Source organism: Mobula birostris, chromosome 25, assembly GCF_030028105.1.
Source record: "Mobula birostris isolate sMobBir1 chromosome 25, sMobBir1.hap1, whole genome shotgun sequence".
NCBI classification, from domain to species: domain Eukaryota; kingdom Metazoa; phylum Chordata; class Chondrichthyes; order Myliobatiformes; family Myliobatidae; genus Mobula; species Mobula birostris.
Genome location: NC_092394.1, coordinates 51163578 through 51182515, shown reverse-complemented (window position 1 = coordinate 51182515; position 18938 = coordinate 51163578). Strand labels below are relative to the sequence as shown.

Sequence of the window (18938 nt, the reverse complement as noted above, 5' to 3'; positions counted from 1 at the left end):
AATCCCAGATCAATCTCATTGAATGAACAGGCAGCAAGACATGCAGACTTGTACCCAGCACAGGCATTAATACTTTTAGCAGCAGGAAGGAACACGAGAGAGGGAACACAAAACATACATTTTTCTAAGCATATGTATTCTCTTCACAGTATAGTTTGCAATTCTGCCTTACTTAAAACCCAAGCTCCATCACACTTACAGGAAAACGACTGAAGAGATCGATGAACATAGACCCAGTCAGGGAACTCTTCCTTCTGGTCATAAACTGGGTCAGTGCACTCTGATAAAGTTCAGTCACTCGGTTAATATCCAAGTTTCCAAATGAATCAACCTGTAACACACATATGTCAGGCGGAGTCTGTTCCCACTACTAGAACCATGGAAAATGCAATCAAAATTAGTGTTTTTTTTGTGGAGATACAAAATAATGCTGGATTCTGCAGTAACAATCTGCCAGAGGAACTCAGTGGAAGGAAAGGATTTGTCAATGTTTCAGTTGAAACTCCCTATCAGGGTCTCGACCTGAAAAGTCGATAATTCCTTCTCCCATCTTACAGACACTACTCGACCTGCTGAGATCCTCCAGCAGATTGTTAAACATTTTTATATTGGATTTTTGACTGAACAATATGCATTCTTTCCAATATTAATTAATAACATTGCTAGGTGAGCTAACTCACCAACCTACAACCCCCGCCCCTCCAAGCTAGAAGCTCCTGCCATCAGTTGACTGACACTGTCAATATCCCAGCCCTTACAAACAGAGTAGTAACCATCGCCCAGACAGCCAGCTTTCTCTTCCCGTGGTAAATGACAGAACCTTGTTCAGCATGTCTGACCCACCACCCACACTTATAACAAGGCAGATGGTGAGGGATGAGTTATAGCTGAGCTCATTGTACCAGATTACTCAATATGGATTTACAACTGAGCTTTGACCAACAGAGAGCATTACAATTACATGTAGTTAATTGCTCATCGTAGGTTGCTCATACTATATATAGAAAGCACAGAATGCAGCACAGTCAATAAGGAAGCCTGGTCACTCATGCGTGTGACAGACTTGGGTATTCCACACTCTGCAGTGTGCAAGCTGTTTAGAATAGCAAGAGTGAGCCAGAAATGTCAGAGCTGCATTTCCTCCAAAAGACTGTGGATCAAATTGCACAATCACTGCTTGTACCAGAAGGACCAAATCAGCAGAGTCTGCAGTAGCTTTTTCAGTTCAGTTTCCTTATTAAAGGCAAGTCAACAGCACCAATTATCGTTACAGATACTTTCAGGAGACTGTTTACTTGCTCCAAATCAGTGTAAGCAGTGGTTCAGTAGGTAGTGCTCTCCCGTATCAAAACTTCAGGTTCAGGTCCTACTCAGACTTCAGCAGGCCAGCACTGAGCAAGTGGAAACTGTCAAAGCCCTTTTATTGAATGAGATGTTAAACCCCATCTGCTGCATCATTTTGAAAAGGGTAATTTCCTTGCATTGGCTAATGCCCTCAACCAACAAAACCAACTTTCCTGGTCATTATTCAGTGAGGAATCTTGTGAGCATGAAATGATAATTACTTTCCCTAAATTATAAGGGAGTACATTATAAAAGGGTATTTCTTGGCTGGGAACATTCTGAAATAGATAAATACAAATGAAAAACTCCCTTTCCCATTTAAAGTTCATCATGGAGTTGATGCGAACAATTAAATTTTTCATCTTTAGACTTAAACCAAAGGGTACAAGAGTCAGTTTATATAGAATGGTCAGTGCTGTTTTATAGAAGAAATCACAATGATTGGGATCTGCATAGTGAGCTTTCAAACCTCATTCTATGCAAGGTTATCTGATACTTTATGGAAATCTCATGAATTGAAAGGAGATAGGAGTTGTGATTCAACCACAGGGCTGATGGACAGTCAGTAAATGATTGTGTTTTTGGATGTATGCATGATGAATAGGTTGAGTGAACTTGGCCTTTTCTCCTTGGAGCAACGGAGGATGAGAGGTGACCTGATAGAGGCGTACAAGATAACGAGAGGCATTGATCGTGTGGATAGTCAGAGGCTTTCCCCCAGGGCTGAAATGGCTAGCACCAGAGGGCATAGTTTTAAGGTGCTTGGAAGTAGGTACAAAGGAGATGTCAGGGGTAAGCTTTTTTACACAGAGTGTGGTGACTGAGTGGAATGGGCTGCCAGCAGCGGTGGTGGAGGTGGAAACAATAGGGTCTTTTAAGAGACTCCTGGATGGCTACATGGAGCTTAGAAAAATAGAGGGCTATGGGTAAAGCCTAGGTAGTCCTAAGGTAGGGACATGCTTGGCATAGCTTTGTGGGCCGAAGGGCCTGTATTGTGCTGTATGTTTTCTATGTTCTATGAAACAGTCAATGTATAAATCAAACCTCAAATCCACAACAAAAAATGAAAAGCAGACAAATGATGCTGAATCAGTCTGTCAGACATTACCCACAGGCTGACACAGATCTGAGAAAGATGTCCCCTTATACCTTCAAAATTAATACAGTGGTAAGATTTCAGTGCTTGAGAAACACAAAACATATCTGCATTGGCAAGCAACTGTGAAAGGAAAATTACAGGCTCCAAATTTCTGCCCTGATGTTATGGTAACAATTATGCGTTAAGACATATACACTCTCAAAGATGATAATGAAAATTAACCGCTGCATACACTATTAGAACCTTCAGTGTAAAGATCACTGCTTGATTACTGAGAAGCATTGTGGGACTTGGCAAGGCAGATGTGGAGATGATGTTTCCCCAAGCTGGGATATCTTCTACCAATGTGAGGTGGAAGACAGGGAGGGAGGGAATAGCCAATGGCTCAAAATAGGAGTCACTCATTCAGAACAGAGATGAGGAAAATTCTTCTCATCTGTGTACCAAATGTGAAGTTTTAGAATTCTCTATCCATGAGGCTGTGCAGGCTCAGAGAGTTTTGTATATTAAGAACATTAGGTATCTGAGAAAGTGGCACTTGAGATCATAATAGATAGCAGAAAAGGTATGATGAGTGACGACGACGTACTCCTGTTTCCATTTCTTAAATTTCTAGCATTCTTAAGTCAGAGTGCAATGGGCAAAGATGGATCTAAGGCACAGGAGTGTAGAATGCAAAAACTGTTATGCACAAGATATTAAATTCTGTACAAGAGACTAAAGGAGGATAGGAAGAATACGGAAATGATGCTTATTGGTCAGGATGAATGGAAGACAGCAAAACAGTTTGAATTTAGATTGGGAACACCTTTTAAAAAAAAGAACTCCTGCATGGGCATACATGCTGCTGTACTTATTACCAATTTTTATTGCCATTGAACTAAGGGATTAAGAATACGGATTGGGGTGCATGCATCACATGTGAGACTGATCAGTTAATAGTGACAGATTTCCAACCAGAATGTCATTAGCGAATCATAACTTTTCTGATAAACTGGTTTTAAATTTCTTAGATGCCTTAGAATTTACATTCACATTGCTGCTTCACTGGCAGCTTTAGCTGCTAAGCCAATAACAGTCAATTAATATCTGGCTTAAGCATCCATGGGACATGGCAGTAACCCTTCATCACTGGCAGTCAGTCACAGAGAGGAGTGAGGTGTGACAGCATGGGAAACAGAGAGGGGGAGAGGGCACAAGAGGAAATAAAGAGTAAAATGTATAAAATGTCATATTCAACAAACCTATTCAAAATCTGACACAAAATGTTTGATTTAGAATTTTAGTGTGCATGTTGCAGCCTTGGATTGTTAAGTAACGGGGAAGACTTTGACTTGTACACAATCTTTCACTTGTGGGGCAGGAGCTTGATTACACCCAGATCTAGCAAAGGGGCTAGCTTTTTTAAATAAATGTATGGGTAAATTTCAGGGCACAAACATAATCTTTTTCCTCTCTACTAATGCCAAAACCAATCTAACCCCTTCCTCTGTGTCTTCATCATCTTACACCATGACTAACCCTAACATTCTTTTGCAGTACTTTAAAATCAGTCCAATACTTTCCTTATGCACCCTCAGGTTTAATATGTTATTTATTTGGCTACATACTTTTCAATTTAAAAGTGTCCCATTTTTATCAGGTACACAAAAGGTGGAAGAGAACCAAGTGTTCTCATCAACTTCTTGATGCATTTTGAAAGCCTTGCCTTAATGAGGCTCCTTTCACAGGGCAATTTGCAGTTCATTAAATACTCGAAATATTCAAACCCACTAAAGCAATATGGCAGCCAAAAAGCAGCAACTGAGAAAAGAAATTGCCCACATGGTGAAGTAGGAATTATTCCTGTTTTATTAACTAATGCACATCGTCAGTGTAAAAAAACCTTTTTCAATTGTACAACAGCTGCTCAATGATTTCTTAAGATAATTTTGGGTGACAGAGAAGTTTCTTTCCCCCACACTTCACATTCCTTGCATTAATATGTATTATTTACTTAACATGAATAATTAGACTTTTTTTTGCATAAATCATTGGGTTTTTTATTGGACCATTACTACAGCCATTATCACTGGTAGCTGCCTGGTAGCAGAATATCTCCATACATCCTAGCCTGATCCACGTACCTGTCCAGTTTCAGATTTTTCCTTATCTTCACCCCTGCCAGTTACAGCTGGTTTGATCGTTTTCCCTTTCAGAACTCTGAAGAGATAAAGGGCTCCACTGCCAAATACAGGTAATGAGATAGTTAGGAACAAGCAGTCCATCGGATATTGCCTCTCAACTCAACTCTTATCACCAACATAAAGATTAATCAATCAATCAATGAGATTGAAATTCTGAAAACAAATTTCAGAAGTTTCGAGGAAATTGAACTGAACAGAGCTGAGAGAAAATAGATATTAAACATTTTCATTAACATACTGTCTTTCACAACCTCTAAAAAGTGCCAAATGTAGTATCTTTTGAAGTACATTCACATTGCAATTTATAAAGCTTGGCAGTCAATTTCCTGTGAACAATAATCTAAAAATAACCAAATAAAGTATTTTTAAAGTGATGATGATTGAGGGATGAACACTGGACAGGGAGAACTTTTGTAAGGTTTTATGTGATATACGACCCTTTACCTTCAAATGAATTTAACGTATCAATCATAAGACAGCACCTCAGGCAAAACAACATTCCCTCAGAACCAGCACTTTCAAGTAGAACTTAACCTCGCAGTCATTTCATCCCCATCACTGAACTACGGCTGTCATGATGGTTAATGAGGATGAAACCAGAGTAGGTTCACACATTTCATGAAGAATGGAATACCTGGTATTTTGGGAGCAGGATGAGTGGCAAATACGTTTATGTTACTTGAGTGAGGCACCACCTGACCCACTAAACGTTGGTGTTTCCTCAATTCTCCTTTCTGTTGAGGATGTATTGAGAGCCATGATTAGCAAACAAGAAACAACCTACAGCCTACCCTGATACCTCTCACATCCTTGCCGGGGACTTAAATCAGGCTAGCTTGAAGAAATCTCTGTACAATTACCAACAGCACACTACCTGCAGCACCAGGGCACCCAACACACTCCACCACTTCTGCACTATTATGAATGCCTACCATTCCATCCCTAGACTGTATTTCTGGAATTCTGATCACCTGGCTGTCTTCCTCTGACCTGCATATAGGCAGGGGTGAAAGAGCAACTTGTGCCATACATTGCTTGGTGCAAATCAATGGCAGGTTTCCTACACTGTGACAGGAACTGCACTTAAAATAGTGACAGGTATTACGTAAATGAAAGACTTTCTAACTTCACAGTAATACACGTTACCTTGGCTTTTGAAAAAATATTGACATACAAACCAAATCTTGACCAAGCAGCTCTCTTCCCTCTGTAATCTGTGAACCCAACTCTGCAACCCCTGATCATCCAGTCCATGATGAGCCAATCAGCTCACACAGTGAACCTTGTTACATGCAAATGTTCTACCTGAAGTAGTAAAGTGACACCGAAGAATCTGCTTGCTTGGAGGCTTGAGTCACCAATCGCTCCATCAACTTGTGTAAGTCCTCCTTCATCTCTGAGATGTCTTGGCAGTAGCTCTTGGCTTTGCAAAGCTGATTCCTGCAGAAGCAGTGTGGAGATGCTCAAAGTTACAGAAAAATTACAGATCTCAGTGAGACATTATCAAGACAAGACCTACATGATCAGGCTGAATGTAGGAGGGGCAATTAAACCTGCTCCTGACTGTTCCTGTTTCCCCCCCAATCATCTACTAAGACACAAGAAATTGCCATTCATCCCACTGGGTCCAGGCTGGCTTCCAGAAGAACAATCCCATCAGCCCCACCTCCTTTCTCCTATTTCCTTGGAACACTTCAATATATTCTTCCTCCTGTGCCCATTAACTCCTCTGATTCTATAGTTATAAAGTACAGCACAGAAACAGGCCCCTTGTGCTGAACCATTTAAGCTGACTACTCCCAAACACCTGCACCAGGACCATAGCCCTCCATACCACCACCATCCATGTACCTATCAAAACTTCTCTTAATAGTTGAAATCGAGCTCGCATGCACCACTTGTGCCGGCAGCTCAGTCCACACTCTCATGACCCTCTGAGTGAAGAAGTTTCCCTTCATGTTCTCCTTAAACTTTTCACCCTTAACCCATGACCTCTGGTTGTAGTCACACCAAACCTCAGTGGAAAAATCCTGCTTGCACTTACCCTATCTATACCTCATAATTTTGTACACCTCTATCAAATCTCCTTTCAATCTTCTATGTTCCAAAGAATAAAGTCCTAATTTATTCAATCTTTCCTCATAAACTCGGGTCCTCCAGACCCGGCAACATGCTTGTGAATGTCCTTGTAATCTTTCAACCTTATTTACATCTTTCCTGTGGTAGGTAGGCACACAATCCTCCCAAGTTAGGCCTCACCAATATTTAATACAACTTCAACATCCCAGTATTGCTATTTACATACACCAAGTAGTAATTTACTTGTAATTAATCTTCTACTGGGTCTCGATGATGAGAGAGGAAACCAGAGCACCCAGGGAAAACCCGACAGAGAATCAGCAGAAAGTATGAACTCCAGCAACTGTGTACCCAAGGTTAGGTTCAAACCTAGGCAGAAAGTACTAACTACTACGTCACCATGGATGGCAGAGGAACTGAATGCGTATTTTGCATCAGTCTTCACTGTGAAAGATGTCTGCAGTATACTGGACATTCAACTGTGTCAGTCAGGGAAGTGAAGTTTGTGCAATGAAAATTACGGCTGAGAAGGTGCTCAGGAAGCTTAATGGTCTGAGGGTGGATAAATCTCCTGGACCTGATGGAATGCACCCTCGGATTCTGAAGGAAGTAGCTGGAGCGACTGCCGAGGAATTAACCTATGATCTTTCAAAAATCGATAGATTCTGGCATTGTATCGGATGACTGGAAAATTGCAAATGTTATTTCGCTACTTAAGAAGCGTGGGAGGCAGCAGAAAGGAAACTATAGACTTATTAGCCTGATCAGTGGTTGTGAAGTTGTTGGAATTGATTATAGTGATGAGGTTATGGAGTACCTGGTTATGACAAGATAGGCCAAAGCCAGCATGGTTTCCAGAAAGGAAAATCCTGCCTGACTAACCTACTGCAATTCTTTGAGGAAATTACAAGGAAGGTAGACAAAGGAAATGTGGTGTACTTGGAATTTCAGAAGGCCCTTGACAAGGTGCCGCACAGGAAGCTGTTTAAGAAGATAAGAGTCCATGGAATTACAGGAAAGTTACTAGCGTGGGTGGAGCATTGGCTGGTCGGCAGAAAACAGAGAGTGGGAATAAAGGGATCCTATTCTGGCTGGCTGCCAGTTACCAGCTGAGCTCCACAGTGGTTGATGTTGGGACCGCTGCTTTTTACAATGTATGTCAATGATTTGGACTAGGGGATTAATGGATTTGTGGCTAAATTTGCCGATGATACAAAGATAGGTGGAGGAGCGGGTAGTGTTGAGAAAAGAGAGAGCCTGCAGAGAGACTTAGATAGTTTAGGGGAATGGGCAAAGAAGTGGAAAATGAAATACAATGTTGGAAAGTGTATGGTCATGCACTTTGGTGGAAGAAATAAACGGGCAGACTATTATTGAGATGGGGAGAGAATTCAAAATGCAGAAATACAAAAGGACTTGGGAGTACTTGTGCAAGATACTCTAAAGGTTAGTCTCCACGTTGAGTCGGTTGTGAATAAGGCGAATGCAATGTTGGCATTCATTTCTAGAGGTACAGAATATGAGAGCAGGGATGTGATGTTGAGGCTTTATAAGGCACTTGTAAGACCACACTTGGAGTATTGTGTGCAGTTTTGGGCTCCTTATTTCAGAAAGGATATACTGACATTGGAGAGGGTTCACAGAAGATTCACAAGAATGATTCCAGAAATGAAAGGGTTACCATATGAGGAAGATCTGGCAGCTTTTGGTCTGTATTCCCTGGAGTTCAGGAGAATGAGGGTGGATTTCATTGAAACATTCCGAATGCTAAAAGGCCTGAACAGATTAGATATGGCAAAGTTATTTCTCATGGTAGGGGATTCTAGGACAAGAGGGCATGACTTCAGGATTGAAGGACGTCCATTTAGAACTGAGATGCGGAAAATTACTTTAGTCAGAGGGTAGTAAATCTGTGGAATTTGTTGCCACGAGTGGCTGTGGAGGCCAAGTCATTGCGTGTATTTAAGGCAGAGATAGATAGGTTCTTGACTAGCCAGGGCATCAAAGGGTATGGGTGAAGGCAGGGGAGTGGGGATGACTTGAAGAATTGGATCAGCCCATGACTGAATGGCAGAGCAGACTCGATGGGCCAAATGGCATACTTCTGCTCCTATATTTTATGGTCTTATGGATACCACTGTAGCGTAGTGAAGCGATTAGCACGATGATAATACAGTTCGAGGTGGAGTTGGAGTTCAATTCCGATGTCCTCTAAGTTTGTACGTCCTTCCCACACGCGCATGGACTTCCTCTAGGTGCTCCAGTTTTCTCTCACACTCCAAAGACACCCCCACTGGTCATTGTAAATTGTCCTGCAATTAAGCGAGGGTTAAACTGGGGGTTTCTGACCGGCTCAAAGGGCTGGAAAGGCTTATTTTGTGCTGTATCTTTAAATAAATAAACAGAACAAGCTTCCAGACAGCCGTCATTTTAACACTTTGCCACATTTATAATTGAGATTTGTTTTCGCCTCCTACACTGCTCCAACAATGGCCAACTTAAGATCAAGAAACAACACCTCATCTTCAAAAGGATACATTGCAGGTTTTGGACAATTTTAAGTTCAATAATTTTAAGTAATCACCCATGCTTTTTACTTTCTTCACCCTTTACTGTACCTTCTTGTTTTACTTTACTATTATTCATTTTCTTTTTCTGTTGATATCTATTTTTCTTTAAGAACTCTGGTCCACATCCTATTGTGGACGTCCTCTTTACTCCCTCTATCCTTCCCTCTTTGCGCTACACAACACCTCTGCTTTCACACTTCTACAGTTCTGACAAAGGGACCTTGGCCATAAGCATCGACTTTTTCTCTCCACAGTGATGATACCTGAGTGTATTTTCTGATTTGGTTTTGAAGTTAACATCATCATTGTCCCAAACAAGATAAAACCCATGGGGTTCCTATAGCAGAGGACCCTAGAACAGAGCCCAAGCCCAAGGAGCAGAACAGCCTACATCTTTCCAATAAAAGAGCTCTACTACGCGGCAAATCTCAACGTCATGTTTCACAGTATTTTACTAAGACATGTTTGATGTAACACTAATAAATTCATTGCTTCAAAGGTAAATCATTCTGCAACATCAACCTGTTGTGACAAACAACTCTTGACACACCAAGTTATTGCTTAAATTGCTTCCAAAAATTGACAGAGGTTCACCAAAATACTTGTTTCAGCAACTGTAGAGTTGCCACTGATCAGCTCTAAGTTGATGAATGAAGGAACAGAGTTGGCCATTTTAAACCTATTTTAAGTCAGCAGCACAAAATCAGTATACATCCTCAATTCCTCTCTCTTATACACTCATCTGGGTCTGGACCACAGTGTCAGAGGCCTTTTTGTTACAGAATAATTCTAAGCAACAGAATGGAGATAAAGTAAAAAACTGGTCCCCAAATTGGTTAAAGACATGTAACCACTGACTTGAAAATTTCTGCAGCCTTGCGGATGTAGTCTTGCTCCTGCTGGTTTGAATGAGAGCTCAGGTTTTCTTCAATGATCGCAATCAAAGGCTCAATGATATCAAAAACAAGTGGATTCTCAGGCTGCTTCGCAAGGAAAATTTCAATGAGGTCCAGGACCTGAAGGAAAGAAGAAAAAAATCTAATACAGAAGAAATCAAAAGTGATTGGGAATACCGAGCGCAGCACAAAGAACATTGGTCGTAACTATTCAAAGATCATTTCCAGGATGTAAGTATCATCAACATGACCACCATTTATTGATCATCCTTTCTTGGGTCTTGAATTGTGTGGACTGCAAGGCCACTTCAGAAGGAAATTTTAAATAACATATAAGCAACTAACTGGTAATTTCTTGGTCATTGTTACTAATGGAAGTTTTCAATCCAATTCTGTTTATTTTACTGTTTAATTTCTTAGGTGGCATTTCAAAGTGACATCGTGTTATTGGCCCAAAACTCTAGATTATTGGTCCAGTAGTACAGAGACACGCCTCTAGTTGGGATGCAACTAGAAAGCAGTTGCATCGATGAAAGAGTGAAAGGAAGGATGCAACAACCACTGACTAACTGCAGGAATAAAAAGAAGAGGGTTTTTAGTTTGCCATAATATAAAAACCTCTGCTCTAAATTGGCTGTACGTAAACTCCAAAGCAGACCAACGTCTGAAGAACCTAAGCGTCAGCCAATATATTGCACTGGTGTTGGAAATGGAGAACCTAGCCTCCGTGCAAAGGCTCATCACTTCAAAGTTTGTGACCAACGTGGAGGGTCAGCACCTGTACATTCATCACATGCTCACAGATAACTTTGACCCAGCTTTTGTCATGTTTGCATATTGTGATAGCATAGTGCCCAGTGGCCCTGGGAGTCAGTGATTGGACAGGTGGGAAGGAAAATTAACAGCCCAGGTATTCATTACGTAAACAAAGGCCTGACAAAACAGTCAGCTTGCTGAGTATGAAAAGCAACAAGCAACAGACATTGGGAATTATATCACACTAAGAGGTGCACTCATGCAGATTTGTTAACCACTAGCTGCTGTCCAGGACTTTACAAGTTTAATGAGGTTTTAGAAGTGTAGATGATTGTATGTGGCTTGCTTTTAAAAGAGCTTCTCAGTTTGTAGAGCTGAGAAACCCCAGTTATAACAAGCATTTTCTTTAGCACTATTGCTTGGCCTGTGTAGTTACGGGTGAGGACTTCACAGGTTCAAAGGTAGTGCATTATCAGTAAGATTTTGAAATAGTCATTTCAGGTTAGGGAGGTGAAAGGAAGACTGAACTCTGTTCACCTGTTGTTGAACTGTCAGGTAAAATAGGCTTAACCATACGTCCTCCACAGCTGGCAGAACACGTGCTTCACCATAACAGCTACCAAGGAGCCAACTCTTTAGAGTTGGTAAATTTAAGTATCAAGTCAGAAAAGTCTATCATAAACACATCAATTTCCTCCAAAAACTCTGAATGTTCAACCTTGACAGGAATAAAAATCTCTTCTGCTCAGGTACATAATCTATGTGCTTTTAAAAATAAGAATCATAGGAAAACTTTGAACTTTTATTTTAAATATTGATTATTTTGATATAGGTATTAGCACAAAGGCCAGGATTCTTGCTCATTCCTAATTAGTCTAGAGAAGGTAGTGAAAATAAAGCCAGTGATGGTCTGCAACACTGTTATGTAATCAGTAGAGGAAAAGCAGGGAAGGGGGGAAAACTGGATAGTTCAAAAAAAAATCAAACAAACAACACAGGGCACTCATTGCCTGAAGTAGCTGCACCTATGTCACCCTCCCACAGCCCCTTGTGCCTTTGGCCAATATACCTTTATTTTAAAATTTTTCCGTAGCGTCTTCTCTTTCACCATCTTTTCCTTCTCATCTTTCGCAGCCTGAAGTCGTTTCTTGCGTTCAGAGAACAGGGCGGCGATATTTTTGTCCAATGCCATCATTGTTTCATCATCCACATCCTCGTCACTGCTGCTCTCACCCTCCTTGGACTGCGGAAGAACAGGGACACTTGCAACGTCTAAAGCCACAGCTTTAATTTCAAATATTACCTTCAATATTTTGGGACACCAAATACTCTTAGCCCAACTCCTGCTAATAGCATCTCACTTAATCAGACATGGGACTATTCTACTCTAATACTGCAAAGTAAGAATACACCTGCTATTACCAATGCTCACAGTCTAATTAAGGCAGTGGTGGCATTCACCCTTGATATAAAGTTGTAAAGATTGTGAGTCCAAATGCTCCTGTAGTTGTTACGACACTGATGTTGGTTTGTTTATCTTTCCAGTTCATTTGGAGGATTTTGTGGAGACAGAGTTGATGGCACCTCTCCAGTACTTTGATATGGCTGCTATAGGTAGCCCGTGTTCCTGATACATACAGGAAGGCAAGGATCACCACTTCCTAGTAGACTACGAGCTCAGCACTGGATATGAAACCTTGAACTACAAACATCCTTTTCCTCAGTCAAAGGCTACACTGGCCCTCTGAAAGTGGTGGTGAACTTCATTACTGACAGTTACCCTCACAGAGAGGTGGTTCTTGATACAAAAAGTGGTCTGTATTCACGGGCTTATCAGGCAGGGACCATCATTCTTGAGAACATTGATTTAGTGGATGTTTAATGCAAATCCTGTGCTCTTGAACGTCTGATAAAGAAATTAAAGAAGACTTGAAGCTTGGCCTCAGAATGTGTACACATACATATTGTCTGTGCTCTCTCTAGGAGAGTTAGCTACCCAGAGGCAGAGTCATTGGAGTGGAACTGTATAGTTTCATATTCATTCTGCTCATTAGATCTACTGCAGAAAGCTTGTTGGAGATTAGGGGCAGTCATGGTGTAAAAGATGAAGCATCCCTTCAGAACACAGATGAGGAGGAACTTGTTTGGCCAGGGGGTGGTGAATCTGCGGAATTCATTGCCACAGACGGCAATGGAGGCCAAGTCATTAGGCGTATAGGTTGATAGGTATTTAATTAGTAAGGGTGTCAAAGGTTAAGGGAAGAAGGCAAGAGAATGGAAATGAGGAAATAAATAAATTAGCTGTAATTGAATGGTGCAGCACTCAATGAGCCTAATGAACTAATTTTGCTCCTGTGTCTTATGATATTGCTCCATTAGACAGCTAACTGAATATTTTCTAGGCTAGATTCATTGAGGATAGCACTCAATTACCCATCATACCCCCAACTCTCACCATCTCTACCCAGGTTTTGGTCAAAGGAAAATAGCAAGAATCTGGGGACAGAAAAGGGAATGGAGAGAAGGAAAGGGGAGTGGAAGGTCTCAATGAATCAGATGCTCAAGAGTAGGAAAGAGAAGGGAAACTAAAGGATGTGAATGGCAAGGTGCAAAGGAGGATGGGGAGCAAGCATTGGAGGAAAGGCAAATATGGGAGGAGGCTGGGAGGTACACTGATGGAGGAGAGAGTCAAGGACAGGGAAGGCTGTCATGAAATGGGAACAAAAAGGTGGGTGTTTATGGAGCAGATGACAGGAAAACATGTGCCTAAATCTACCTATGGATGTGCACTAGTTATCTTGGATCTCTTACACCGGACCAAGGCCTTGCGTGTGCAGTGGCCAATGTGCAAGAATTCACTACTCTGGCATGCATCCATTCAGAGGAGAACACTGCTGAAATAATTATTAGCTGATTGCTGACTGAAAGATCTTACTGATTGGTAGATAGAAAGCAGCAAAAGGCAAATCTTCAAAAATACTGCACTGGCTATAGAGCCTTGGGCTCATTTGGCATTGGAATTCTTTTCTTTTAAACACTTTACTTAATGAACATTGAGAGGGCTTGCATACATTCTAAAACCAATGTCAAGATTACTGTCATGTGACACACATAAAAGTTGCTGGTGAACGCAGCAGGCCAGGCAGCATCTGTAGGAAGAGGTGCAGTCGATGTTTCAGGCCGAGACCCTTCGTCAGGACTAACTGAAGGAAGAGTGAGTAAGGGATTTGAAAGTTGGAGGGGGAGGGGGAGATCCAAAATGATAGAAGACAGGAGGGGGAGGGATAGAGCCAAGAGCTGGACAGGTGATAGGCAAAAGGGGACACGAGAGGATCGTGGGACAGGAGGTCCGGGAAGAAAGACAAGGGGGAGGGGAGACCCAGAGGATGGGCAAGGGGTATATTCAGAGGGACAGAAGGAGAAAAAGGAGAGTGAGAGAAAGAATGTGTGTATAAAATAAGTAACAGATGAGGTACGAGGGGGAGGTGGGGCATTAGCGGAAGTTAGAGAAGTCAATGTTCATGCCATCAGGTTGGAGGCTACCCAGACAGAATATAAGGTGTTGTTCCTTCAACCTGAGTGTGGCTTCATCTTTACAGTAGAGGAGGCCGTGGATAGACATGTCAGAATGGGAATGGGATGTGGAATTAAAATGTGTGGCCACTGGGAGATCCTGCTTTCTCTGGCAGACAGAGCGTAGATGTTCAGCAAAGCGGTCTCCCAGTCTGCGTCGCCAATATATAAAAGGCCACATCGGGAGCACCGGACGCAGTATACCACCCCAGTCGACTCACAGGTGAAGTGTTGCCTCACCTGGAAGGACTGTTTGGGGCCCTGAATGGTGGTAAGGGAGGAAATGTAAGGGCATGTGTAGCACTTGTTCCACTTACACGGATAAGCACCAGGAGGGAGATCAGTGGGGAGGGATGGGGGGGACGAATGGACAAGGGAGTTGCGTAGGCAGCGATCCCTGCGGAATGCAGAGGGGGGGGGTGGGAAAGATGTGCTTAGTGGTGGGATCCCGTTGGAGGTGGCGGAAGTTACGGAGAATAATATGTTGGACCCGGAGGCTGGTGGGGTGGTAGGTAAGGACCGGGGAACTCTATTCCTAGTGGGGTGGCGGGAGGATGGAGTGACAGCAGATGTACGTGAAATGGAGGAGATGCGTTTAAGAGCAGAGTTGATAGTGGAGGAAGGGAAGCCCCTTTCTTTAAAAAAGGAAGACATCTCCCTTGTCCTAGAATGAAAAGCCTCATCCTGAGAGCAGATGCGGTGGAGACGGAGGAATTGCGAGAAGGGGATGGTGTTTTTGCAAGAGACAGGGTGAGAGGAGGAATAGTCCAGATAGCTGTGAGAGTCAGTAGGCTTATAGTAGACATCAGTGGATAAGCTGTCTCCAGGGACAGAGACAGAAAGATCTAGAAAGGGGAGGGAGGTGTCGGAAATGGACCAGGTAAACTTGAGGGCAGGGTGAAAGTTGGAGGCAAAGTTAATAAAGTCAACGAGTTCTGCATGCGTGCAGGAAGCAGTGCCAATGCAGTCGTCGATGTAGCGAAGGAAAAGTGGGGGACAGATACCAGAATAGACATGGAACATAGATTGTTCCACAAAGCCAACAAAAAGGCAGGCATAGCTAGGACCCATACGGGTACCCATAGCTACACCTTTAGTTTGGAGGAAGTGGGAGGAGCCAAAGGAGAAATTATTAAGAGTAAGGACTAATTCCGCTAGACGGAGCAGAGTGGTGGTAGAGGGTAACTGATTAGGTCTGGAATCCAAAAAGAAGCGTAGAGCTTTGAGACCTTAACTGATTAGGTCTGGAATGTGTCATGTTATGTGTATGTACAGGTGCAATGAAAAACCTACTAGCAGCAGTTTCAAAAGCACATATGTAAGAAGCGTTCACAAGAAAAACACAAGAGGCATAAATTCAACACAAATTAAGTACCAAAGATAAAAGGGGGAATTAGCTCTGTCTCCCCCCCAATCAGCCCCCTGTGCATCTGCACAATCCACATTATGTTATGATTTGTCACCTTCCTAAATCTCACCATTATGTTTGCTGTCTTCAGGACCTTCATCAATTCCATGCGAAAATTTTCATCAACAGCTTCCTCCCCTTCACTCTCCTCCTCACTACCACTTTTATCATCATCACTATCATCATCGGCATCATCATCTTCCTCCTCCTCCGATTCATCACTGTTGCTCTCCATCTAGGAACACATCAAATATGCAAACTGAGTGTTCACACAAATAAGAAAAGGTTAAGGAGAGGGGAAAAAGAGGGATTAAAATGTCTGTAAGTTCCATAGCAACTCTAATGGAAGCATTATAAACTAGCAACTACTATAAGGTGCTTTAAAACTCTGGAAATAATTTGTACAATTCCATTTGAAAGTTATTGGTGGATCTGAGTGTGTTCGTCAGTCATGACATGTGCTGGGGACTCCTACACCCCAAGAGGAAGCACAGGAGGGATTGTGTTGATCCATTTAGAGCCCGTCTGTATCAGATAATTATCAGCCATGGTGAAACTCAGTATGAAAAAAAGATAATCTGTACTTGATACTTGTCATGACCGGTGGGCTAAAAACCTTGCAGCTCAAATTACTGTTTTGAAAATAGCAAGAAGCAATTCTATAGAAAATCTATGTGAAATCTAACCTCATCTTCATTTGACGAGTCAACTTTTGTTTGAGGCTTCTCAAAGTCTTCGGTTACTATCAAGGCACTCTCTTCACCTTCTTCAGTTGCTGGGTTAAAGACCTGCCCAAGAGAAAGTAACTTCATTTAACCAGTTCTGAGGAATCTTTGGACTCAACTTGGGCAATTCATCACCAACAATGTACTCAAACATACATACAATTACTAACTCTCAATAGATCTATAGTAACTGCAGAGATTACACCAGCTCAGTGCAATACAGAGAGTTTAGGCAAATGGATTCATGTATTGTTTTAGACTACTGGAACTATATTCACTCATGAACTGACTTTGTCTGAGGACGGGTGAAAGGGAACACCCTAACCCTTCAACTCCCAACCCCCAATGGAATGGTTAGGCCAGAGAAAGTGTTTCTCAGTTTTTCCCCTCTGAATGTCAGGGTAGTATATGGTAACATATACAACTTTGATAATAAATTTACTTTGAACTTTGTTTCATAGCCAATAAATGAAGTGGTTAATTTAGGCTTGGTGGTGTGGGTTGATGAAAATACTTCAAGCTTTCTTAGCCTAATGCACAGAACACACAATATTGGCCTGAAACTCTCAGAGGATTTATTGTTGCATCAAATTGGCCAAGATGCTTAAATCTCATGGAACTTGAATGAATAACTTTCTGAAACAACAGGAATTCTGCAGATGCTGGAAATTCAAGCAACACACATCAAAGTTGCTGGTGAATGCAGCAGGCCAGGCAGCATCTCTAGGAAGAGGTACCATCATGCTGAAAAAGGGAAAAGGCAGAAGGATAATGGCAAATTCTCCATTACTCACATCTAGGATGAGCTGCAGTGCTTCCTTAGTCACGTGAGGACAGATCCGCATAAACACCATCTTTGAGACTTGTCGCATCAAACGACTTGTTTGGGAGAGAAGAGACAGTAGGATTTCAACTACAACCTCTACCCATTCTGGCTCTTCCTTTTCTGAAAACAGACAATTAAAGCATGACAATTTAAAGAAAGAGTGAGCGAGAGATTGACTTATTTGTCGCATGTACATCGAAACATAACAGCAAACTGCATTGCCTGTGTCAATGACCAACACAATCAGACGACGTGCTGGGGACAGACTCAAAGTGTCACCATGCCTCCAGAGCCAACACACTGTTAAACGTGTATCCTTGTCACTTCATGCACAGTTCAGGACACATCTGAAGGGTGATCACCTAACCTTGTTACTTATGGGGCCATCCTTCAACACACTAACAAAAGTTGTCGAGTTGTACTGAGGGGCCTTTGGAACAGACACCAGCATTGAATATTCAAAGGGGTTCTGCTAGTTGGGATGTTCTACCATTCTAATATGTAATTCTGCAAATTTACCTGACACTATCCAAAATGCTAAAGTAGGTGATAATAGCTATTAGACAATGGGGTGACCCATTGGGGCACCCTTTGAGAGAAGGTTAGTGCAGTCTGATGTGACCAGAATGAACAGTAAATTTTCCTGAATGCTATTGGTATCGCTTTGCTTTGGAAACTGAAGTAGAAAACCTCAGTTTATTAAAGAAGAACGACGCATAGCAAAGCAAATATAGCTGCTCCTCATTTAACGAAGGACACTTTTGATGGCATTATTTCTGGTTTATCTGCCACCCTTGTGCCTCTCGCTGTCATTCTGGAGACATGCAGCCCTTTCATCCCCGGTCTCTTCATCTCTTCTGCTGTTTGTTGTTTGTCTCTGATCCTGGAGATGTACATGCCTCTCCTCCTCTGTCTCTCCTTCTCTCATCTTTTTTTGTCCTGACTCTTTGATCCTGGAGTTGTGCGGACCTGGCCTCATCCGATTCCTGTTCTCTCCCTCTCCTTGCCGCTTCCCAACATTTGGCGTCATCTCCTGACCATAATGTCCCCCTTCCCCTTCCACAGCTGACTTTTTTTTTTACCCTAATCCTGGATAGAAGACACGAAGTAGTATACCAAAGGATGCTGATTATTCTTGATGATGTGGTTGGCGCTCTCCTAAATGGACATGATATAGTCACCGTCTTTTGACTGCAGCGAAGGGTTTTATGGGTGTCTTGAAGTACATCATTACAATAAGATTTAATTATCTCTTATTGATGGGTGGCAGTTAGATCTGTCCCAATCCTGCACATAATGATGGTGATCAGCAGAATGTGACCCCTCGAAATACAGCTGCCCTGCCCTTTTGCTCCGGTAGGTGTTGTTGCTGAGACTGGCCGTGCGCATGTGTCCGGCTGTCATGTCCCGATTTCCATGATGGCTGATCGGGTCTCAGGTTAAAAGGGAGCCTGTTTATTTTGGCAAATTAGCAAT

At 42.2% G+C, this 18938-nt stretch overlaps 1 protein-coding gene and 1 non-coding gene across 2 annotated transcripts in view; both read right to left on the bottom strand.

Annotated features, from left to right (window-relative positions):
• The window catches only part of mybbp1a (MYB binding protein (P160) 1a), a 102773-nt gene that overhangs the window by 32837 nt on the left and 50998 nt on the right, over positions 1-18938 (bottom strand). The window contains exons 15-22 of the mRNA XM_072243624.1: positions 17431-17582; positions 16598-16699; positions 15982-16146; positions 12000-12173; positions 10137-10294; positions 5935-6069; positions 4570-4666; positions 200-331 (exon numbers count right to left, since the gene is read on the bottom strand). Of these exons, the coding sequence (XP_072099725.1) occupies positions 200-331; positions 4570-4666; positions 5935-6069; positions 10137-10294; positions 12000-12173; positions 15982-16146; positions 16598-16699; positions 17431-17582 (1115 nt within the window). The remainder of the gene's footprint in view (positions 1-199; positions 332-4569; positions 4667-5934; positions 6070-10136; positions 10295-11999; positions 12174-15981; positions 16147-16597; positions 16700-17430; positions 17583-18938) is intronic.
• On the bottom strand, positions 11264-11400 carry LOC140187933 (small nucleolar RNA SNORA50). The gene has a single exon (XR_011883185.1). It is a non-coding gene; the product is annotated as a small nucleolar RNA SNORA50 (small nucleolar RNA).